At 41.0% G+C, this 25,339-nt stretch overlaps 1 protein-coding gene across 1 annotated transcript in view; it reads right to left on the bottom strand.

Annotated features, from left to right (window-relative positions):
- Positions 1-112: 112 nt before the first annotated feature.
- PTPRJ (protein tyrosine phosphatase receptor type J) overlaps positions 113-25,339 on the bottom strand; it is a 74,031-nt gene continuing 48,804 nt past the window's right edge. Inside the window, exons 3-23 of the mRNA XM_069857725.1 lie at positions 24,656-24,805; positions 23,620-23,886; positions 22,728-22,994; positions 19,579-19,845; positions 18,685-18,951; positions 17,430-17,696; positions 16,295-16,561; positions 14,531-14,818; positions 14,132-14,266; positions 11,439-11,652; positions 11,173-11,291; positions 10,508-10,595; positions 9,418-9,459; positions 8,397-8,484; positions 7,225-7,315; positions 6,300-6,373; positions 6,039-6,173; positions 5,529-5,648; positions 4,634-4,794; positions 3,998-4,133; positions 113-3,311 (exon numbers count right to left, since the gene is read on the bottom strand). Coding sequence (XP_069713826.1) covers positions 3,153-3,311; positions 3,998-4,133; positions 4,634-4,794; positions 5,529-5,648; positions 6,039-6,173; positions 6,300-6,373; positions 7,225-7,315; positions 8,397-8,484; positions 9,418-9,459; positions 10,508-10,595; positions 11,173-11,291; positions 11,439-11,652; positions 14,132-14,266; positions 14,531-14,818; positions 16,295-16,561; positions 17,430-17,696; positions 18,685-18,951; positions 19,579-19,845; positions 22,728-22,994; positions 23,620-23,886; positions 24,656-24,805 — 3,602 coding nt within the window. The 3' untranslated portion in view covers positions 113-3,152. The remainder of the gene's footprint in view (positions 3,312-3,997; positions 4,134-4,633; positions 4,795-5,528; positions 5,649-6,038; positions 6,174-6,299; positions 6,374-7,224; positions 7,316-8,396; positions 8,485-9,417; positions 9,460-10,507; positions 10,596-11,172; positions 11,292-11,438; positions 11,653-14,131; positions 14,267-14,530; positions 14,819-16,294; positions 16,562-17,429; positions 17,697-18,684; positions 18,952-19,578; positions 19,846-22,727; positions 22,995-23,619; positions 23,887-24,655; positions 24,806-25,339) is intronic.

Here is a 25,339-nt window from a genome sequence, read left to right as displayed (position 1 = left end):
GGAGAATGGAAGCCCACTTTCCTTATCCATTATAAAGCCCTTTTAAATGAAATGGGTATTTTGGCAAATCATTTTTATTCAGAAGGAACTGAAAATAAAATCCCAAGAAAGGAAACAAGACAGGAAGTGCTCTAGGATGATGCTTTTAATTGTTATTTTTACATCTTTAAAAACAAATCAAACCATTAAAAACATTATAGACGTGCTGAACTTTCCTGTACAACAAATATGAAAACAATAAAATTTGTACATCATTTCAAGATATTCAACAGTCACTTATTTGAAACACATCAACTTTTCCCTTCTTAAGCAGGCCCCAAATGGGAAAAAGAGTAGAACAGGTACATAGGAGATGCAATTGCCACAGTGGAACTTTCAGCCTGGAAAGCGGATAGCAATGAGAGAAAACACTGACCAGAGACACATATCTTGGCAACTGTAATACAGAGAACCATCAGAAAGCAGGAAAAAATTATTTTTGCAGGAATTTAAGTCATCCTGACCAAGACAGATCCACAAGGCAGTAGAGCATTACCTGTAATCCTCCTCCTCCTGCAGAGATACACTGTGAGGCGTGTCCTACTTGCTCACTTTGACACCAGGGCCAACTGCATGTTTACAATATTTTAAGCCTTACCAACTTTCTCCACCCTTACGTGGGATCAAGAGATCGTTTACTTCAGATTTCTGTCTCTTCTCACAGTGGGCCAGTTTTAGGAAAACACACACAACATTTTTATTAAAAATGGATACTTATTTGATGATGACTCAAAGAAGAATTTGGCACCTGCTTCCAACATCAAAACATGGGACAGATAAGTTTATTTCTGTAACAGTATCTGGGCAGTGGTAGGCAGAAACACACACCATCCTAGCTAGTTTCCCAATGTTCTGCTGCAATATAATGCAAACACATGATCTAGCACAGAAGATTAATGTCCTCTTCCATGCTGAGTAAACCCAGGGCCTTCTGAATCAAGACAGTATTCGCCTCACTAAGGCTGCAAGTTCTTCGGAGATTCAGAATAATGAACACTGGCTCTGTGCTCTGCACAGATGCACAGTAATTAAAAGAGTAAGAGAGAAAACAATAATATGACTAAGGGGTAGGCTTTCCCCCCTCCCAGTTCCTTTGGAATGGTTCTGTTTGGTCCAAGTGGTTTATCTTTGTTATCTGACAGCAGCTTAGGAAGAATGCTGGGTGAGAGATCCACTATGTGGACTGCCAGCTTGGATGGAGTCAGGCAGGATCATCAACAGTTTTTAAATTTTTTTCTTTTTAAAGTATTTCACAGAAAGAGAAAAAAATATATTCAAGATCACACAAGTGGCTGCTACAAAAAAAAAAAAAAAAAGCTGAAGCACACTGTGGTTTGTCCTCCAGTTTTGCTCACACAGAACACCACCATTTCACACCAGGTTTTAAAAAATTCCTCTGGATATCTGGAAAGTTACAGTTGTGCACCAGGCATTCCCTTCAGCTGGCAGTGGATTCTGCAAGGCTGCTAGGTTCCACTGTAATGCCACACATACTTCCAATATCTGTAGCTTTTTCTGACAACTCTGCTAAAACAAACAAAAAAACAAAACAAAAAAAACAAAACCCAAAAGGAGCAGCAGAATTCCAGGGACTCTGGTTATTAAACCTTCATAAGATTCTCACCACTTTATAGCTATTCTATAGCATTATTCACAAACTTCATATTCCTCTGCAATGCAACCAGTGCAATGATCCAAAGACCAAAAAAACACACACTCCCAAAATACTTGAGAAGTCCTTCATAAGTCTAACAGTTATGTACCAGCAAAATAAATCCCATCTAATCCCTGATTTGTAAAATCAGCAACTAGGGGTTTTCTGCTTGTTTGTTCCGGTTTTTAAAGGACCAGTTAAAATAACAGCAGCAGTAATTACAAAGCAATTACATTAGATCGATGAGATGCAGGCAGGTAAGATGTGTCTCAATTTTGAACGGTTAAAACAACCAAGAAATTGGTCTTTACAGCAGAATTTTGTGCAATTTGTTTTGGTAGAAACAGTAAAGCCAGTCAATCTGTTTGGGAGTGCTTGGACACCTGGAACCTTAGTTCCGACATTTTCACAGATTTATATATTTGAGGAAAAACAACAACAATCATAAAGACACCAACCTGAGTAAAACTCTATTAGAATAGAGTGATCATTATTCAGTAAATCATATATTGCACCTTTAAATAAATCATTATAAATTGTATAAAAACAGGAATATCAGCCATGAACAGGGAGGAGCTATTCTGCCCTTCATACACACCCACACACACCCCCACACATGCACCCACGTATTCACTTGCTCATCTTTTTTCACTATAGTTAAAGCTCAGAGTGACAGATCACACTCCTTTTCCTCAGGCAGAGGCACCGAAACATTAAGGCAGGGGATAGTTGTGGTGAAATGCAAAAACAAAGCTCACCTCCAAACTTCTGGAGAGTCCTGCCAACAGTGCAACTACAGTTAAGTTTGACATAAGCCTTATTTAAAAATCTGTGTTCTCATTAAGAGTTTCAGTATAAAAATAGAATCTCTGCTGGTTTTTATCTAGAGTAGCAACTAGAAAAGGCACAATTTCCATGTATAAATGTCCATTTGAAGGAGCCATTTGTGCTCCTTTTTTAAATAAAAAGGAACACAGAAAAAAAATTAAAATCACAGAGGCACATACCTATTCGCTAAGTAACCAGATACAGTAGGTAAAATATGTTCCTGAAACTGACAATTAAATATATTAAAACAGCCCACAAGCCTGGTGTCTGTAAATGAAATCATATAAAATAGTAACAAAAAGCTTGTGTTATTATTTTAATATTTATACTCTAGTTCACTGTTTATACTGCAAATGCTATTTCACCTATCAGCACTGTTAAATTCCCAAGAAAAAGCAAGATTCCTCTGTTAACTTTAAATAGTTTTGCTTGCTGGTTTTTTTTTTTTAATATCGATCTGTGGCTTCTGCCAGCATTGTGGTTTTCCTCCTGTAGATCACACCTCTGAACGCAGACAGAACTGCAGAAACCAGACACGAGACACTGCACGGAATCCTGGAAAACATGAGAAGACCATTTCCTTTTCCTGCACGCAGCTAACACCTCCTGGAGATGCTGTGTTCCTTCCAGGCTATGCGTGGTAGCCATTGGCCTTCCCGAAGCCTGATCCAGGTGTAAAATTTTCATAGATTGCCATTGCTGTCATGTTTTGATAAATCAGATCCGTTTTCTTTTCTTTCTGGGATCTAATAATATCCATAACACACTGGTTTAGGAAGACATACTGGTCCTGGTGGGAGAAAAAGAAAAAAGAGCATAGTATATTTCTAGATAATACCCGATTTAGGAAATAGTTATGCTCCTGAATAGAGCTTTTAGGATCTGGATGCGCTGCACCCAACGTTACCACAGAGAATCTTTAGAAGTTGTACATATAGTTCATAGAAAATAGGGCTAAATAGGACCTCATGATATCATGCGATCAACTTTACTGTCATGTCTAACACCCTCTTAAAAGACTTCCATGATGGAGATTTTACACCCTTTTCCAGACCACCTTGTGGGTTAATCCACACACCTTTTTTGGATCACAGTGATCATTTCAGAAGGAACACATTTTCTGCAGAACACAATAGAAAAGATGCACGCCAAGATCACTTGACTCACAATAACTCTAGCTCACAGCTATAAAGGTAAAACTTACAGGGGTAGAATAAGCCTTCAAAAACACTTTTTAGGATTTGATTCTTTCCAGCTGCAAATGCCAGTCCTACAAAGTCTTCGGTAAAGAGATCGCTTGGACATACTGCAACCCCTGGCTGCAACTACTTTCGTGCGAAGAGAAGAGGCAGGAGGAAGGGAAGTTAAAGAGCATCTCCTCCTCTTCCTGTAATTCTGAGCTACATATTGAACCAACCTTGCCTGGATTACCACACACGTTTTAAAAATGCGCTGCTGCATGAAAGACAGCCTTACCTCAGTCTGCACCATTAAAGGTCGGTGCATGCGCAGATCATACACCACTCCATACACATCCACAGTATTCTCCATTTCAATCTGCTGAATCAGGCGATCAATGGCAATGAACGTCCCCGTCCTCCCGACACCGGCACTGCAATGACATGGGGAAGCTAGATACTGCTTTCTCTCAACTGCCTGCTCACTGATAGCCTGATGAAAAGTCAGAGAAGTTTAGCACGATGCTTTCCATTATTTCAGTGGCACAAGTACTGGAAGTCTCTGCAGGCCAGAGGGTTGGTTCTTGCCACCACCAAGAGGAAGGAAGAACCTGCTTCTGGGCTTCCCCAGCCTCGTACTTGCACGAGATTATACGTAAGAGCACTTGAAAAGACAATTTTTTCAGCCAGGTTTTGCAGGGTAGGAGAGATGGTCTGTTCTAATGAAATTTTGCATTACTTGTGTAGCACCACCCCCTTTCTGGACCACAAGGCAAAGGTTTTCATTTGGCAGGGTGAATGGCACACATCTTTACGCAAGGAGACTTATTTTGTCATGGCGTTTTTTTTAGTTTTTTTGATCACATTGAAAAAGAATTGTTCTGAAGAAAGGCACAAGATGTAAGCGTGTCTGACACAAACACATTCTTCCTACCTGCAGTGCACCAGAGTAGGAGAGTCGATTGGATTTTGACTGCTGTACTCGTGAACAAGGTGTCTAAAGTTGATGAGAAGGTCTGTTGTCTCTGGCACTCCGTGATCTGGCCAGGAGGTGAAATGGAACTGGCGCACTGTGTGGCTCTCGGGTGTGTTGGACTAGAGGAATACACAAAAGAAAAAGGAAACCAGACTCAGAGTAGAAAAAGCAGTAAGGCTTCCTGCATATGTGCCATATGTCCTGGGCAAAGCTCAGCTTCATAGTAGATGCCTGTTACAAACAGTGGAGTAATTTGATCAATGACATTTCAGTTTCCCTTTTCTTTCCATTCTGGTAGAGAAGACTGAAATAATTTCCTTTTACTTTTCACGTCACTCCAAGATCATCTCTGCTGCATTAAACTGGCTGACAGAGTTGGGGCTAATTGTTCAGTCTAGCAGATATTACAAGTATCTGCATAAGCACAAGTTTTCGTGCAATTCTTGGGGAAACAGTAGCTGCAGTATCACTCATGGGGCTGGCAGATCCTTTTCTGCCACAGGGAGGGTCTTACTGGCAACTCATTCCTGCCCCTGGATATGTTACTAACACGCTTTTGTGGGAAGCCATGGCATATGAGCGAACATTATATATAAATATCATTGGAACCTCGTTGTCAGTAAGTAGTGTGAAAGGTTTCATATCAGACTTCTGGCAGAAAGTAGACCAATACATTCAAAGCCTCTCATTAAAATAAACCACTCTTATCCTTTCCCCTCAGATAACTTCGAATTTGATTAAGTTCTAGTTAAATTATTATACCCTATCACTCTAGCTTGACATGGGAAGTCATAGTGATATGATAAATGACTTCTACAGGGATTTATACACTAACAACTGAGGGGGTACTCACCTTTTCTACAGTGAAGTCCCTTATCGTCCATTCTGGAAGGACAATCTCCGAGACCATTGTCACAATAATGTCACCATAGCTCTTGGATTGTTTGTCTGGCCAGTACTGCTCACATTTTGTCTAAGAGAGTTACAAGATTAGGCACATTACACACAGCAACGAAACAACTGACTGTTAATTTTAAATAACAACACCTCAAGCAGGGTTAGAAAGCATTGCACCGTTCTCCAATAGCCTATCACAAGGCAGGAGAAGCTCTACCAAAATAATTTTTTAGGGAGAAGAATCACCTTTAAAGAACCCACAGCCCTCCTGACACAACCTGTTCTGGTAGTCAGTAGATATAAAAATAGGGAAAAGCTAAAAAATTTGGGTTTGTTTAGTTTAGCCTTCCAGTAAGTTGATGGCTGTCCAAAGGAAGGGGTCAGTATCCAGCCTACCAGGATGACAACAAAATTAGCAAAGATCCAACTGTCCTCAAGAGACAGTTCAGTTTTAATAAAAACATACCCGGGCTTGTTCAACACATTTTGTCAACATAACAATAGAGTAAATATCCTTTTCCCAAATCATGCGCCAGAAGTCTTCTATAGTATTGGGTAAAGGACCCTGTGCAGCAATAAAGGCCTTCTTTGAGATATAGCCCTAAGAAGAAAAAAACCAAAATAAATATATCCATATGTGCATTAATGAGACATAACAAGCTGACCTGTTAAGCCTACATCATAAAAATACATGTTATATTTCGTATCGACTAGTGAAGCAACTTACAGGCATGTAGCTTGCATTAATATAATCATCAGTTCCAGAGCTTTGATCTAAAAGTTTAACACGAGAAATATCATCTGCAGAAAGAAAAAAAGGAAAAGAAAATCATTAAATTTAGAACTAGAGCCTTTCAGGAAAATACTGCTTACCTAATGCATGGTTTCTAAATAAAAGGTGTTTCAGAACAATGTGCATTTTAAGAACAAGAATATAAATTTAGGAATCATAAATAGCAGTAGCTGAGAAATTTTATAATGAAAGCCTTCCAAAAAATGAGTGGCTAGGATAAAAATTGAAAGTACTCCGAGATTTTTATTTTTTTTTTAAATATCATTTGCTTCTGCAGATTTGTGTATTTTTAATCCAACATAAAATTTAATATAGTTTCAGTTACTGGAGAAAAATAAGTAATTTGTCTCCTGCTTCCATCACAGACGATGTTTCTCCTCCTAAGCATCCTTAGATATCTACCATCACTGTTCAACTCCCAACTCCTTCTCGCCCATTGCTACGTTGGGGTGTATGCTGACAGCCTGGCAGGGCTTAGGCCCTGCAAAGCTGGCCAGCAGCGTCTTAATATTTCTAATAGCTCTGCATGTCCGTCTGCCTTTAACCTGTTGTTTTTTCAATCTGTACTGCGACTCACAAATGGAAAATTAAAATTCCTTAATTAAGGGGGAGTTATTTAAGGAGTTGTCTTGAAGGAAATTTGGGAACTTCAGGGAACATTCTTGAGGGAAGGCTCTTTAGGTTTGCTTACACAATGATTTCGGGAAATCAGCAGCCCAAATTCATTCATTTGGAAACTGATGACATTAATTACTCTTTGAAACCTCTGGGTACTATTAGAGAGAGATGAGGCAAACCCAAGGTTTTCAACCTAAAAACGCAAATGGTACGAGATGCCAAACCTAAGAGAGTAACTCACATGGTAAGACGTTGTTATATCTATTTTTCCCCCTGTTCTCAACAAGTTCAGCAGCGAATTTGGGCTGATGAATACCAGCGGACTTGAGTTCCTACGATAAAAGGAGGATTCATGAGCATCTGGTCCTGGTTTAGGGATCATACAGAAACACATGATTGAAACAGGCAAATACTCTAAACACTCTTAGGCTTTTGCTGCAAAAGCAGGCATGCTAAACTGGGATAAATGATAATAAAAATTGGCTTTTTACAGAGTGGGAAGGTGACAGTGGCAAACCGGATAGAGAAAGGATAAGTACAGGATGTGGAAATAGCAACATGTTTAAAACTCAGAGATGGGCTTTAAAAGCCCAAACAGTTTTGTAGAAAAACACAACGCTGACATCAACTGCATGCGCATAAACTTTGCAGATGTTAGAGGGAGAAAGGGAGCAAGCATATCATGAAAGGTCTGAAGGAAGCAAAATCTGTGAGGAAGGCATGATGCAGCACCAGCCTGCAAAGTACAATAAAAGGGACACAATTTGTTCCGGAAAGAAAAAGAAAGTTAAAAGTGAATTAATAGCTCAAGGAGATGAAAAAAAATAATCAGGTTCTTTAACAGTAGATATGGCAACACAGGAACCTTACTGACACTGGATTCCTGTCTTTCGTACATTGTAACAGCTGAGCTTTAGCACGTTTAATAGCAAAACACTTATGGTCACTAAGCATCTCAATTGCCATTTCTCTGACTGCTCCTTTGAGCTATTCACAGGTGTGGTTTGCAAATCACACCTACATATTAAAGAAGTCCGTGATATCAGCAAAAGACTTGTCTTGCTGTGTAGAAAAACAAAAATAACATAAAAATGTGAAATGCAGGGAAGTTAAATAGCTTTTGCTAGGCTAACTGTAGTGCAACTAGGGCAAGGACTCTGGAGAGAGCTCTGAACAGCAAGCCATGCTATAAGCTCAAAAGTAGAGAAAATGGTTCAGGATGTCAAGTATTTATCATGCACTTCAACTAAATTTGGAACTAAATCAGGGAAGGGAAGGCTATACACATGGCTTAATAATCTCTATAATAAAGGTCTCTTCCCTTTCAGTAAGGCTTGCGTATGCTCCATAGAAAAGCTAATTTGCCCTTCCGAAAATATTTGTCACAAAGGTTTCTCCACTGAGGGCACATACCTCATACTCTTCAGCAAAACCACAGTTGGAGTCAGCTTGCTGCTTCTTAAAGTAAGACTCAAAGTTCTCCACTTTAATCAGTTTTGATCTAAAATAAGAAAAGCCATGTATTAGTAACGGGTATTAGGTAATTAAACCATGAAGTCGGTTAATGTGTTAGAAAGTGTGTTTTACTTACTTCTTGATTCTTCAGGGGAGGGTAGGGGGAAGAAAAAAAAGGTCCATTAGACACATGTAGCTTGATTTTTCACTATGTGAATGAAAGCATGACTGTTAGTAGCAGCCACCAAACTGCATTTACAGGGAACAGGATATCAAGCAAAGCATTTGGCTGATGAGTTAAACAAGGAAAGAATAGCACATCCTTCAGGAGAAGATTGTCACAGAAGGTATCCATCAGCTGATTCTGTACTCCCATCAGATTTGGCCCCATGCTTTGGTGTATTTTATATCAACTATTAAAGTCTACACAGTGGGATTTCACAGGATGCACACATCATACCTTTCCATCAGCACAAAAAGTGGTGCAAGAACCAATAATATGATTCCATTGCACAGCCTGTGACTTCCAAAATATTTTGGTTACCCTTCCATAGCTAGCTTTTACAGTCTCAACATTAACCAAATTACTGACTAAGCGCAAAGTAGTCATAAAGCAAAAGCAAGTGCGGGCCACAGTGCAGCATTTTGCCTGCATGCACTTTATCAACAATTTGGATTGTTTCCTTGGTATGCACAGAAGCCTGTGTTTCAGTCAAATATCCTGTTCTTCAGTGGGGCATTTGTGTGTCTAATAGTGATTCATAAAGTGAGCACTCAAATCCCCATGACAGCTCTAGAGTCCTCAATCAATATGATTACTTTTAGTCTGCAGGCTGCAGTCTTTAAATTCTATGAGGAATTAATACTGCAGAATTCTACATAAAATTGCACACAAAAAAAGTATCAGGATTCAGAGTAAGTTCTGCAAATACCACTTGAGCAAGATCAGAAAACAACGTGTGAAAGGATATGGACTTACTTAATTGGAGAAAAGGACACTTCAGTATTTCTTTTATCTTTCCTATAAGACAAAAGAAAACAACACGATTGGTTCACAGCAGAATTTAATGGAATGCATATAAGATTTCTGATGACAGCCTTTTCTGTGCCTGCTCAGAACAATTTCTTTTAAAACATCTCACTCTGTGCATTCTGAGGCAAATCTTACACCAGGAGCAAGAATAAAATCCTTAATTCAGCAACATGCAATGGGTCTGTTTCTTTCTGTTGGAATCAGAGCATAATGCCTGAACACAAAGCACACAGCTTGGTGGAAGCAGCACATCTGAAGGATCTGCATCACTAACTAACACCTCTGGAGAACTGCTACTAATCCCAGAATCCTTACAGTAAGCCTTCAACAGTGATGTGTCAGTGGTACTGGAAGCAGTAGTTGAATGAATAAGTGTTCCTAGCTTTAAACTCTTCTCACTATTATCCACAGCTACCAGACATATGTGTAAGAATAATGGCAGTTAATCAAAGAAACTAAGAAAACTGGACTAAGGGCCCTACAGCCAACTCTATAGAAAGGTTCTGCCATAGGATGAGAAGCAAGAAAAAGCCTCTGCAGACTCAAGTCCAAGATTATTTGGAAAAGACTGGAAACTGTGAGACCAGCTCAAACCCTAGGCAACTCAACAGTTTCCGGAGACTCCAGAACGGAAATTTTATGTGATAGGTCATCAAGCTATTAAAAAGTGTGATTAATGGGTATTTCAAACAAACTCATTTAAGATACAAGTACATATGGCTTTTAGCACAAAAATTTGTGATGTTTGCTTGCTTCTGACTGAATTACTTTATCGGCATGCATGAATTCAGAAGAGCTAAAGAAAACAAACCTTAACTTGTTAGTTTGTAAACATGGGGTTGAACCAAGTCACTTATCTCGTTTGACAGATCAACTCTAATCTGTATCATACAAACAAGATTTTTAATAGAGAGTATTTTAAAGCATCATGACAGAAAGGTATAAAACAAAAAGAGGTGCAGTTTTAGGAGAAAGATACAGAAGTGAAATAGTGGCGTTCCTCATTGCAACAGCTACAGTAATGAACACACACTACCTTCTCCTTCTCCAGAATAGGAAACCCCCTATAGCGACTACAGCCAATATCGCTAAAAGGCATCCAATAACAGCTCCAGCAATAACACCTGATAAAAGAGAACAAGTATTATTCATTATTGATTTACCTCTTTGGTAATAATCTAAGTCAATCAACATGATAAAAGAGAACCTCACAAACGACAGAACACACTCTGCTCCACTAAACATCTTTTCATTCCTGTGTTCTTTGGCAGTACCGGTATTGAAAGTTCATTAAGAATAATAAAACAAGGATGATAATAAACCATTGGGATCAAAGGACTACCATTTGCATTCCAACAGATCTGCTTCTAATTTACCAGCACTGTTAGAACACCAGCAGCCTTTTGCTACTTGTCTCTGTACCAAAGTATCACTGTGCCATCCAATTCCTTGTAACATGCCATAAATAGCACAGCTTTTGGTTACTTCCACAGCAGAAGTCATACATGGGAAAAAGAGGTAGCCCATAGAACTAGCAAGGTATGAATTTACAGGGCAGTGTCGCTACAAAGCCAGAAAGGAATGGTCCATCACAGGGAAACTGATGGGTGTTTCGGTACTATGAAACTTGCCATAATTAAGGAATTTCCACTCAGTGTATACGTGCCAACCCACTAGTCCCGTATTTGAGATAAACTATACCTGGATCCTGGGGTAGCAAAACGGCATCAGAACAGGGGGAAAATGAAACATAACTATCTTCTCCCACAATGATGTTGGCCATAGTAAAGGTTATATTAGTGAAACCTGCAACACTTGCCCTGTCAATAAGGGAAAAGAAAAAAAAACCACACAGGTGCATTACATGGTTTTAACACCCTTAAGCAAGATCTGTAATCTTTTAATTAGATGATCTTTTAGATTTCAACTGCAGCAAAATTAACCAATCAGCAGTTTGAGAGAAATACCTGTATGAACGAAGTGGAATCAATGGTCCGTTTTCATAGCCAAACATTGTATTTCCCTTGCCTACGTTAACGATGTTTGTACCGTCCTGAGAATGGAAAGAAGGCGATTTTGCCTGCTCTGTTTTATCTATAATATATGTTACATAGGTGACTGTCATCTTCTTCTTGAAATCACTGTATGTGTTGTTCAATTCAGACTTCAAAGGTTCACAACCTTCAGGGAAAAACAAGGATATACAAGGTATACGTCTTGTATCAATCAGCACAGTGGCTGAGATGGTAATACAGTGTGTCACACTAACCATAGTTGTCATTACACCATAAATACTGCTTGAAAGGAAAGGCTGAGTGCAACAGAAAATCTCAGCAATCTCTTCTACTGCATTGCAACCTACATCCCTACTCCCTGGTATAATTTGTTTTAATCTCCTTTTTATTTTACTTCTACCATGTATAGTGGAGCTCTCTATAAATATAGACTAGTGGTGGATTCCAACAACCTCAGACAAATTCACTAGTAAGTCGCTCATACTTATGCACACTCTATCAATTCTCATATGAAGAGAGTACAATGCAAACTGTGTAGAAAAAGACAATATTTGGTAACACTGTGCTAAACAAACAGCATCAAGCCTCATTCAAGGTGACATTAAACTTGTCCTGACCTATACTTCCCTGTTCTGTCTTTCAAGGAGTTTTACACATAAAACCTAAGATACAAAGGAATTAATTTCTTGACACAGACAAGCACTGGACAAAACAGTGATCAGAAGAGTTTCTCATCCAGAAGACTAAGAATGTGCTACTGCAGTCAAGTGGTGACCAACAGGACACCATTTGCAGAACAGCATCACTTCACAGTGTCTATTATTAGAAGATGAGCCCTAGGAACTTCAGGCAGATAATACACTTGAGGTAATAAACAAGCTCACGTCACCAGTTATCCAGCAACTCAAAAGCAAGGAAACAAATGTAAATATTCAGAGTGTTATGGGAGGACAAAAAAATCTTGCTCATTTGACTGAAGTTTGCACACATTGGCTCTCTAGTGACTGCCTTTACGAAGCTAAAAGCTTCTTCTAAAAGCAGATATAGTATTGAATTCACCTTTAAAAGGGAGAAGTCTTGCAGGAGCTCTGAAAGGTGGAAAAGCTTTAGTAAGTTTTCTATAGTTGTGTAAACAAAGTTTGATCTGCCACCAGCACCAAAGTTCTCATCAACCATAACAGGAACAGGGTGGAAGACAGCACTTCTAAAGCACTAGTTTGGTTACATTAAAAGCAGCTGAGGTTGCAATTAACTCAGTTGCCTAGAAACAGGTGTTCAATACTATCTGAGACACGCCATACACCCTTGTTTGGTCCCTAGTTTCCATCCCAAAAGGATGTACATCCTGTGTTACAACTGCAGCTCCCTGTTGATGTCTTGGATATCATCCTAGGACATCTCAAACAGCCTTAGACACCACTGCTTACACAACTGAATCCTAGAGGCAATGATGTCTGGTTTAAGGCAGAGAAACACATCTCAAACATATTAATGCTATTTCAACACTATAAAGCTGAAGCAATGATTGGCCATAATGACGCTTTTCTGCTCCTATCAAAACACTCAGACTCTATATTATAAATAGCAGTGATCTTCCTTCCTTAATTCTTTCAATCACATCTTGAAAGTTCTCTTCCTTGACTCCCTTGCAATCAAAACCAGAACACACCTAATCTCATTAAGACTAAACAGAACTGGCTGAAGGTACAAGCAGAGCTGTTGCTGTGTGCAAGAGATTGACATTCAAATCAACAACTCTGGGGCAGGTGAGTTGGCATGTGAAAAATATGAATTTTCTGTGCTGATGTAGGTTTCTTGGACATACATTGTATGAAAAACACAGAAGAAAGATCTATAGCCAAGCTGCTGCAAGACTAGTTTCCAGTGTTAACAGAAAGTGAAAGGATAAATGTCAAATCCCACTTTGGGGAAACTATCTCCATCAGCTACTTTATCCCTCCAGTGCACTGGCAGAAATGAAAAGAAGTTCCACTAGAACCTACGCAGCAAAGGTAAGTTCCTTAATTTTAGGATTTAACACTAGATATTCACCAATTAAAGACTTTTATCTGTTTTGATCCTTTAAAGAGGTAAGTTTGATAGACTAACCTCTAGCTTTCCCTGGTGTTCAACCCCTCAATGCTGACTGCTATTCAAGCCATCCACCCATACCCCATCACTCTCAGTTAATAAAGTGTTTTAGATAAAATCAGAAGGATTTTTATTTTTATTTTAAGATCCTACTGCAGATATCTTCCAGCTGAAGGAAGTGGGGGGGCGGGGGGAAATCCCACATTCCAAAGCTACTTATACTAGTAGCTCTGTGTGGGGGAAAGGATACCACACAGCCTTGTGGCAGGTATGACTGGCAAATGAAGCTGGCAACAGCAAAGTGGCAATGCACACAAGACCTATAAACAAGGATAAGTCAGGCTGGAAAAGGCTGAGTGAAAACAGTGGGTTTCTGAAAACAAGGAGTAACTTGCTGCAAGCAACCAATGTATTTGGCCTATGATTTTTGAAAGGTGATTGAAAATACTGAGTCAGCTTTCTCTCTATTCATTTAACACCTATTTAAGTTTAACATATAATGCTGTCTGATAAATCATTTCACATAGCTACAAGAGAATACCATAACATCTTACCTTGTTCTTCTGTTGTGATCATTACTGCATAGGCTTTTAACGGTCCATTCACTGACTTAAAATCAGAGAATTCAACAGACAATGAGCTGTGACTGACTGCCTTGACTAAAGGAGGTTTGCTTGGAGCAGGTGGGTCTACGAACAGAAAATTTTTTTAGTACCTTAACAACTTATACCAGTCACTTTTATCAGTTTTCCAAACAAGCAATTACTGTAATACCAGTGCTGTTCATATGACACATACGTATTGTATATCACATTAGAATTTGCATGAATGTAGGGCTTTATTCATAATCCATAGGCTGATAATGTACTGCATGTCAAGGTCGGTATTCTGCAATGATGATGTTAATATTTTGGTCCAATAAATATTTTTCATTCTCAAATTTTAATGCTTACCAGTAATGCTGGTATTACATGTTTTCTGCACTGGCGAGCTCTCATTGCTATTTGTAAGTGTCACAATAGTAACAGTATAGGTCCTGAAATAATCTAAAGAAGCTGTTTCAATGGTTTGCTCTGAGCCTTCTCTCATGCAGGGTGGAGCCCATTTTTCTTTAGTCCATGTCTCATTAAATATTTCAATTTTGAAGCCAGAATTGTTACCAGAAGGACATTCCCACTTAAGAATTAGGTAAGGCTGCTTTGCCACTGGTTCACAGTGAAATGAATTCACTGAGGCAGGAACTGCAGGAAAAAAAAGGAAAAAAGAAAGAGCAATAAGGAAAAAGAGAAGTAAGAAATCAAGTATTACAAATAGATAGTCTTTTCTATTTACAAGTTCCATGTATAAACATTTTTTAAAACTTCAGTATTCCTTTCAACTTTTAAAAAGATGAAGCTACTGCCTACAAGGACTTGCTACTCTATGAGGAAGAGACATACAGCTCATTAAGAACATAGACCTCTTCATCGCTCTCTAACTCCTCTGCAGATAGGTTTACTGAGAAACTTTACATTGAATATCTGAAAATACCAGTAAAGTTTTCAAAATACTGTTAAATCATTGAACATAGTACTCTAAGAACATTTTTAAAGTAGTATGTAGATTCATACTCGTTCCCTGTAAAATTAAGTAAAACTTCCAGAGGCCAGCAACTAAGAAAATTAATATAAGCTCTGCGCATTAAGGATGGCTACTGCTGTGTACCAGAATTGTGTACCAGAAGAAACATATTTAGGTAAAAGATAGATATAAGTGACCAGGACTTATTTCTACTGTATTTTATAATTATATTTTTTACTCAGTAATACTGTCAGTTACTCCTACAAATATGGTAGAAGAAGCTTCCAGGGTTTCCATCTATAATAACTGCTCTGATGACAGTGGGTGTCTGGTTTCTAGAGAAAGACCCATGGCTTGGATCTCTATCCTGTAGGTGTAGTTAGAAAAGATATCATGCGTGCTCCATGGGAAAAACCAGAAACCATCATATTCCAGATATCGAAAATGGAGCTGGGCTCTGTACAAGTCAAGATGAGACTCCACCAATGCTCACAAATATTTGCTGACAAACACAAAAAGCAGAGGGACAGCCACACTTCCACATTTTGGATAGACTGAGCATTATGAGTAGCCAAACAGCACTTTCACAGTACCAGAGACTCTCTTAAAAGGTTCATCTTGGTGCACTTCTGGAAACCCCACTGAGGAACTCTGGGACAGATTCACTTCACCTCAGTTAAAATGGGACAAAATAAAGGGAAGGACACAGCAGAACATATTCAGAACAAGGAAGGAAAAAAATGGACATGGTGACTAGCAAGAGCACCACAGGAACACCTCAACATTCTGCTCTCTGCTGAGAAGCTGAGCAAAGTACCATGGCTGAGAATCCCATAGCCCAAGGCTGCCACAGCTGAGCTTCAGCCACATGTCCCTCCAATACGGAAGTTCTCCAGGCACAATGCACTGTGTGGGAGCCCATCAACATAAGGACTGAAGACTTCATCCAGAAGGAAGTGAATGCAATAAAACCTCCCACAGAACTCCCTTCCACACATAAACGTCCCTGACCGCTGGTAGGCTGTGTGCAGCACTTCTGCCAGAACTAATACTTTAATTCAATCCTTAGGCAGGTAGGCATAGCCCTGCACTGCAGAGATCCAGGGCAGGGTTGTGATCCACCAAAAAAACAAGGGCTGCAAGCAACTGTGACTTACTGGTATACAGTTCTATGGACCGTCCTTCTCCTTCTGTGGAACCATCAGCAGCTACTGCAAATACGGTGAAATTGTACAGTGTCCCAGGCATTAAATCAGTAATTTCAACTTCAGTGGAATTGGACACCAGGTTCCTAACAAAGGTACTATCTACAACCTCTACCCTGTATGTGTAGGAGTTGGAAGCAGCGTCGACCACCATCCATGTTAAGTTGACAGATGTCACACCAACATATTTTGCCTGGAGATCAGGAACTGGGCTGGGCTCTGTGAAAGGCAAGACAACAATCTGTCAACCGGCTCACACACACGGACAGAAGAAACAGTACTATTCCATTTTCTTTATATCACTCATCATTCAGAGTGCAGGAACACCCCAACACCGTCACCAGATGTTCATAGACACTTCTGCATGAATGGGTAGCTACAAGAAAACTGACTGTAAATCATCTTGAGAGATTGATCTCCCTTTTACACTCCAAAGCTGAAGCACAGGTCACCAACAGGCAGCGCTTGGGGATCCAGAGACATTAGGAAAGATACAAGGTTCCAGGAGAAGGTGAAGAAAGAAGATAGTGGTGTTTCTGTGCAGAACAAATGTAAGGAGCATCACATATCTCTGGAAGAAGATCGAGGCACCCTGCTCCATCGCCACCCTTCATGCCCTGAGCTTGCTCTTGAGCTAGTGCTGTGCAAAGCTCTCTCTCCTGCTGCAGCCCACTGGCAGCCACAGGCCCCCAAATCACAGAAGTTCTCTGCATGCAATGTATATTCCCAGTGTGTGAGCCCTTTAAAACAATGGCCTGAGGCCCCCATCCTCCAAGAAGTGAAAGAAGCAAAACTGCCCACACAAATCCCAGTACAGGGAGAGAGGTTCTCAGCAAGTGCTTCTTCATTGTGTCATAAGCCTTGATGATGACCTTCAAAAACCACTGTTTTGGAGGGATTTGTTTTACTTCAATTTTAAAAAGAAAACCTTGGCCCATCTGCACACACATCTCTGACTACAAGCAGGCAAAGCACAGCACCTCTGTCTGCAATGCTATTAAATTTCAACCCTGAGGCACATAGGCACAGCCCTGCACTGCAGAGCAAAATAGAGCCCAGCAGAAAGAGGTGTACAAGCAATACTTACTTGTATAAAGTTCTATGGACCGTCCTTCTCCTTCTGTGGAACCATCAGCTGTTACTGCAAACACGGTGAAATTGTACAGTGTCCCAGGCATTAAATCAGTAATTTCAACTTCAGTGGAATTGGACACCAGCTTCCTAATAAAGGTATTATTTCCAACCTCTATCCTGTATGTGTAGGAGTTGGAAGCAGTGTCTATCACTGCCCATGTTAAGTAGACAGACGTCACACCAACATATTTCGCCTGGAGATCAAGAACTGGGCTGGGCTCTGTGAAAGGCAAGACAACAATCTGTCAACCTGCAAGAACATCTGCTCATATGTGCGGACAGAAGAAACATGCTGCTGTCTTCACCTCAACCATGATTCAGAGTGCAGGAATACCCCAACAAAACTACCAGATGCTCATGGACACTTTTCCATCAATGGCTGGGTAACAGAGAAATAAGGAGTGAGCCACCTCAGGTGTGATTCATCTTCCTTCGCATTCAAAAGCAAGAGCACAGGTTATCATGGTGCCAGCAATCCCAGAGTTTACCACAGCAATGCAGAGAGGTGGTGGGCAGGAAAAAGAAAAGAGTAAAGATGTGGCATATCTATGCACAGCAAAAGGTAAGGAACATCAAATACCATTAGAAGAGGAACTTAGGTGATGACTCTGACCTCCTGGCTCCTTCTCTAACCAGTATGAGGGCAACCAGCCATTCCAGTCAGGCAGCACAGGAGTGACTTTTGGGAATAAACTGGCAAGGTAGGAGCACACTTGCAATTTATGTTTCAGGACAACATAAAAGAACAGGCACCTGTTTACTTTCAAACATACCCTGTGGAATAACCAGGTCAGGCTACAGCCTTGCAGACCAGTTCCAAAATGGTTCCTCTGACACCACACGTCACGACTTTTGATACTCAACACAGCAAGGTGCTAGATTGGCCAAAGTGTTTCTCCTGAACTACCATTACCTAAATCTCACACCCCTGCTGCATGCTGATGGCACTTATGGGCCCCCAAATCACTGAAGTTCCCTAGTGCAATATGCTCTGTGTGAGATCCCCTTAATATAAAGGCCTGAGGCCCCCATACTCATTCAGGAAAATAAAACGAACACTCTCTTCCAAATTTAGAAGACAGAGGTTCTGGGGAAAAATCTTTTAAATCTAAATTTCAACCCTGAGCCAGGTAGGCACAGCCCTGCACTGCAGAGCAAAATAGAGCCCAGCAGGAAGAAGCGTACAAGCAACTGTGAGCAATACTTACTTGTATACAGTTCTATGGACCGACCTTCTCCTTCTGTGGAACCATCAGCTGCTACTGGAAATACGGTGAAATTGTACAGCGTCCCAGGTGTTAACTCAGTAATTTCAACTTCAGTGGAATTGGACACCAGGTTCCTAGCAAAGGTACTATTTCCAACCTCTATCCTGTATGTGTAGGAGTTGGAAGCAGTGTCAACCTCTATCCATGTTAAGTTGACAGATGTCACCCCGACGTATTTTGCCTGGAGATCAAGAACTGGGCTGGGCTCTGTGAAAGGCAAGACAACAATCCATCAACCGGCAAGAACATCTGCTCACACACATGGACAAAAGAAACACATCTACTTCACTGTGTCTTCATATCAGTCACCATTCAGAGCGCAGGAGCACCCCAACATCATCAACAGATGCTCATGGATGCTTTAGCTACAAGAAAACTGTCTACACGTCATCTTGAGAGAGATACATCTCCCTTTTACACTCCAAAGTAGAAGCACAGATCACCACTGTGCCAGCACTCCCAGGGCATCCCTTGGGAATCTAGAGGTTGGGCAGCAAAGGGATCAGTATGGTGGGCAGGGAGGGAGGGGCTTTTTGTTCAGCTGGTTGGGTTTGGGTTTTGTTGTTGCGGGGGGGAAGGTGGGCGTGGAGGGGGGTGAAGTGGATTTTTTGTTTCAAGGGCAGGGGGAGAGTGCAGGGTGTTTGGTGTTTTAAATAAACAGGCAAAAAAATATCAGGCTATCTATCTTTCTTCTGCATATTAACAGTCCATTCTTAGCTGATAGCCCAGGTAAGGCTCGTACTGTATTTCAACTCTTGGGCAGGTAGGCGCAGCCCTGCGCTGCACAGCAAAATATGCTCCACCACAAATGGGGCCGCAAGCAATGTGACTTACTGGTATACAGTTCTATGGACCGTCCTTCTCCTTCCCTGTTACCATCAGCCACTACTGCAAATACGGTGAAATTGTACAGTGTCCCAGGCATTAAATCAGTAATTTCGACTTCAGTGGAACTGGACTCCAGGTTTGTAACAGAGGTACTATTTCCAACGTCTATCCTGTATGTGTAGGAGTTGGAAGCAGTGTCGATCACTGTCCATGTTAAGTTGACAGATGTCACACCAACATACTCTGCCTTGAGATGTAGAATTGGGCTGGACTCTGTGAAAAGCAAGACAACAATCTGTCAACCTGCAAGAACTTTTGCTCACATGCACAGACAAAAGAAACATACCACTACTCCACTGTGTTCACATCAACTATCAGTCAGAGTGCAGGCGCACTCTAACAAAACCACCAGATGTTCATGGATGCTTTTGCATCAATGGACAGCTACAAGAGAACTGAATATTAGTCATCTTCCTGTGTCACTCCAAAGCAGAAGCGCAGGTCATCATCATGCCAGCACTCCCAATGCTTCTCTTGCGAATCTAGAGAGGTGAGCATGAAAGAGAATAGCACAGAACAGAACAATTTCAGTTGGAAGGGACAAATAATGATCATGTAGTCCAACTGCCTGACCACTTCAGGGCTGACCAGAAGTTAAAGCATATTATTGAGGGCATTGTCCAAATCCCTCCAACTCCGACAGGCTCAGGGCATTACCCACCTCTCTAGGAAGCCTGTTCCAGTGTTTGATCCCCACCTTGGTAAATAAATGCTACATAATGTCCAGTCTAAACCCGCCCTGGCACAGCTTTGAACCATTCTCACAGGTCCTGGCACTGGACATCAGGGAGAAAAGCTCAGCACTTCCCTCTCCACTTCCCCTTCTAAAGAACTATGAGGTTGCCCCCTCAGCCTCCTTTTCTCCAAACTAGACAAACACAAAGTCCTGAGCAGACCCTCACAGGACATTCCTTCCAGCCTTTTCACCAGCTTTGTTGCCCTCCTCTGGGCACATTCAAATATCTTAACATCCTTCTGTAAATTGTAGGGTCCAGAACTGCACACAGTATTCAAGGAAAGGCCACATCAATGCTGAATACAGTGGGATGATCACCTCTTTTGACCAGCTGGTTATGCTGCATTTGATGCACTCCAGGACGTGGTTTGCCCCTTTGGCTGCAGCTGGGACACTGCTAACTCATACTGAACCTGCTGTCGACCAGCATCCCCAGTTCCCTTTCTGCAAGACTGCTGCTCTCCAGCCACTCTTCTCCATGCTTATTCTTGTGCCTGTCATTTCTCCATCCCAGGTGCAGAATCTGGCATTTGGACTTGTTAACTTTCATGTCTTTAATTATTGTCCAATGCTCCAATTTATCTAGAGCCTTCTGCAAGGCCTCCTGTCCCTCAAAAGAGTCAACAGCCTCTCCCCAGTCTAGTATCATCAGTAAACTTACTAATGTGCATTCAGCTCCTGCATCCAGATTGTTGGCAACTTATCGAATGAGACTGGCCCTAAAATTGAGCCCTGAGGAACACTGCTGCTGACTGGTCACTAGCCAGCTGTAGCCCCATACACTATAATCCTTTCAGTTCTGCCCTACAGCCAGTTCTTCAGTCAGTGCACCATAAAATCTCTCTTCCCACAGCCGGGCAACTTGTCCAGAAGGATGCTGTGAAAGACAGTATCAAAAGACTTACTAAAATACAGAAAAACTCCATCCACCGCCTTTACCTTCATCAACCAGATGGGTGACCTTATCAAAGAAGGACATAAAATTAGTTAAATAGGATTTTCCCTTTGTGATCCCACACTGACTGTGCCTGATCATTACGTTATTCTTTATACGCCCTTCAACAGTACACAGTATGATCTACTCCTTAATTTTTTTCCAGGAACTGAGATCAGACTAACACGTCTACAGTTCCCTGGGTCTTCCCTTACACCCTTCTTGTAAACTGGAATAGTATTGGCTAGATTCCAGTCAGCAGGGACATCCCCAGACTCCCAAGAGCTTTGGTAAATTATTGACAATGGTCCTGCTGTATCATCTGCTAGGTCCCTCAGTACTCCGGGATGAATCTCATCAGGCCCTATGGACTTAGAAAAATTCAGCTGTTACAGCTTACAATTTCAGTGTCCACAAAGGGAATATCACTGTTCCCATACTCATAGTCCTCTGACTCCAGGGACCAGGTAGCCCAAGGTCTATCCATATTATTAAAGACTGAGGCAAAAGAAGCATTGAATACTTGAGCTTTTTCTTCATCCCTATTAGTCACATAACCATCTTCAACAAGTATTTATCCAATGTTTTCTTTAGATCTCCTCTTGTTATTAATGTACTTTCAAAAGACTTTTTTTTTTTTTTGTCTGACAACACTGGCCAATTTCAACTCTTAATTGAGTTTTGGCCTTTTATGCCTTCTTCCTACATATACAAATCACAGGTGTGTAATATTCCTGAAAAGCCTGACCTTGCTTATAGAGATCATACAATTTCTTTTTCTTCTCGAGCTCCATATGGCGTCCTCTGTTGAGCCATGCTGGTCTTACGCCTCATTTGTTTAACTTTTGACACAGTGGAATTGTCTGCTCCTGTGCTTCTAAAAGACGGTTCTTAAACAGACAGCACTCATGAACTACTAAGCCTTCAAAACCAGATTCCCAGGGTACTCTGCTAAGTAGCTACCTGAGTAGCTTAAAGTTTGCTCTCTTGATGTGCAGGGTAGCAACTCTACTGTCCTTTTTACTTATTACACAGTAAATTTTAAACTCAATTATTTCATGACCACTGTGGCCAACAAAGGCACATCCTGCACAAAGTCCTTCTCTATTGGCAAGTAAGTCTAGAAGAGGATCTTCCGTAGTTGGCTCACTTAATACTTGTGACAAGAAGTTATCTCCCATATGATGCGATGAGGATGGAGGGAAATGAAGGTGGGTATTCTTTGGCTATTTTCATTTTTTTTTTTTTTAAAGCAGGGATATGTCTCTTCCACACAGTAACATCTTAAGCTTAGTAGACAGCCCAGATTAGACTCCAGAATTAAAATATCACACATCTAGAGAATAGTTTTGTATTTCAGCCCTCAGGCAGGTAGGCAGAGCTCTGAGCTGTCTAGCAGAAGAGGGCTGCAATAAACTGAGTTACCTGTATACAGCTCCATGGACCGTGCTTCTCCTTCTGTGGAACCATCAGCAGCTACTGCAAATACGGTGAAATTGTACAGTGTCCCAGGCATTAAATCAGTAATTTCAACTTCACTGGAACTGGACACCAGCTTCCTAGCAAAGGTACTATTTCCAACCTCTATCCTGTATGTGTAGGAGTTGGAAGCAGCATCGTTCATCGTCCATGTTAAGTAGACAGACGTCACCCCGACGTATTTTGCCTGGAGATCAAGAACTGGGCTGGGCTCTGTGAAAGGCAAAACAACAATCCGTCAACCAGCAAGAACATCTGCTCACACACACGGACAAAAGAAACACATCACTACTTCACTGTGTCTTCATATCAGTCACCATTCAGAGCGCAGAAGCACCCCAACATCATCACAAGATGTTCATTGATGCTTTTGCATCAATGGACAGCTACAAGAAAACTGAAGTCACTTAGAGATTCATCTTCCTTTGTCACTCCAAAGTAGAAGCACAGATCACCACTGTGCCAGCGCTCCCAGGGCTTCCCTTGGGAATCTAGAGGTTGGGCAGCAAAGGGTGGGCAGGGAAGGAGGGGCTTTTTGTTCAGCTGGTTGGGTTTGGGTTTTGTTGTTGCAGGGGGCGGGGGTGGAGGGGAAGGGGGGTGGAGGGTTGTGTGGATTTTTTTTTCAAGGACAGGGGGAGAGTGCATGGGGTTTGGTGTTTTAAATTAACAAACAAAAACATCAGGCTATCTTTCTTCTACATATTAACAGTCCATTCTTAGCTGATAGCCCAGGTAAGGCCTTTATTATGTTTCAATTCTTGGACAGGTAAGCAGAGAACTGTGCTGCAGAGCAAAATATGCTTCTCCAGAAACAGAGGTGCAATAAACCATGACTTACTGGTATACAGTTCTATGGACTGTCCTTCTCCTTCCCTGTTACCATCAGCCACTACTGCAAATACGGTGAAATTGTACAGTGTCCCAGGCATTAAATCAGTAATTTCGACTTCAGTGGAACTGGACTCCAGGTTTGTAACAGAGGTAGTATTTCCAACCTCTATCCTGTATGTGTAGGAGTTGGAAGCAGTGTCGATCACTGTCCATGTTAAGTTGACAGATGTCACACCAACATACTCTGCCTTGAGATGTAGAATTGGGCTGGACTCTGTGAAAGGCAAGAAAAATACAACTTCTAAAAATATCTTTAAACGTGCAAGAATATTTGCTGACAAACACATAAAGCACTCTTCTCCCCACCCTACCCAACAACAGGTCTGTCTAAAACAGTAAAATTGCCTCAGAAATTAATCAAGCCATCCTCATATATTGCAAGGCAAATTTGCTGAGCTTGCAATCTACTCTTCCTCTAAGTCCTCAAGTTTCACTTCATGTCAAGGAGACAGTCTGTCTAGGTGCAGCAGTAATTACCATCCTTCCTCAGCCTTCAATCTCGTGCAGGGGGCTGAGAAAGTGTGGAAGACACAACCTGCTCTTGCTTTTTCTAAGCTGGTTATCCGAAAGAGAAGGGCTTTTCTAGCTGCAAGATTCACACAGCTATCTTCTACATATATGATACGCCCTATAACAGGTAGAGTACTTTATCTGTACTCTGCTGTATATGTGTTTCAAATCTATACGTAGGTTTAAGCTGTTGCAACTGTAATCTCAAAAGCTATAGCATGCAGAGCAGGGAGTCCAAGTCTAACAGTGATAAAACTATTTCAAAGCCACGCAGCCATCATAGTGTTAAATTGCACTCCCAGTCAGCTCTGCAGATACATTTCTTTGGCTCTTTCTCTACTCCAGTAAGGCAGTTGGATCTATGCCACTGCATGCTCTTTGCACTCTGGTGTCTGGGCTTAAAGTACTAACGCAATATAAAAGCACAAAACACCCTGAAAATTCACATTCCAGTCACACTGCAAGCCACTTACGTGTTACATTGTTCTGCTCACTTATTGCGCTGTCAAATACCGATGCATTCCTGGATGATCCATAGGTTTTGCTCACACTTATAGAATCTACTGATAAATTACCATTACTAATGTCTCCTATTTCTGCAGTTACATTACTGCAATCAGTGCCTGAAAGAAAGGATACGAAGCAATAAGTAACTTTACAAAACTTCCAGGTTTCCCATTTGCAAAAGTATAGTTATTTACAGGTATCATACATAGACTTGCAATGCTCCCACAAGTAAGGCAGACGCATGGCATACCTACAGAAAATAACTGTAAGTTGATAGAGCACAGTCCAAACTGTGGAGGGAGTTAATTTACACCCTAAAATTTAAAGGCTAACTCAAGGTTAAGGTTGAACTCATCTGCAAGCACTTCTGGAAATTTTTGCCACACGAAAACTTGTCATCTTGGCAAGTACAGCAGTTGCTATACTCCCTTCAGAAAATCCTTAAAGTGTCACTTTGGGTGTCATTTTTAGCTTTGGGGTTTGCTTTGTGTTGCTTTTAAGTATGTTTTTCAGTCTCCCAAAGCATGTTAAATCTGTACTTTATTTTTCCAGAACTCTTTACAGACAGAAAAGCAAAGGGATTAAAGCGCACATTTCTATCTTTAAATATCCTTAAACACATTACAGGAATTACAGTCGCTAAAATAAGC

This window comes from Phaenicophaeus curvirostris, chromosome 5 (genome assembly GCF_032191515.1).
Source record: "Phaenicophaeus curvirostris isolate KB17595 chromosome 5, BPBGC_Pcur_1.0, whole genome shotgun sequence".
Classification (NCBI taxonomy): domain Eukaryota; kingdom Metazoa; phylum Chordata; class Aves; order Cuculiformes; family Cuculidae; genus Phaenicophaeus; species Phaenicophaeus curvirostris.
This window is presented reverse-complemented; position numbering and strand designations above follow the sequence as displayed.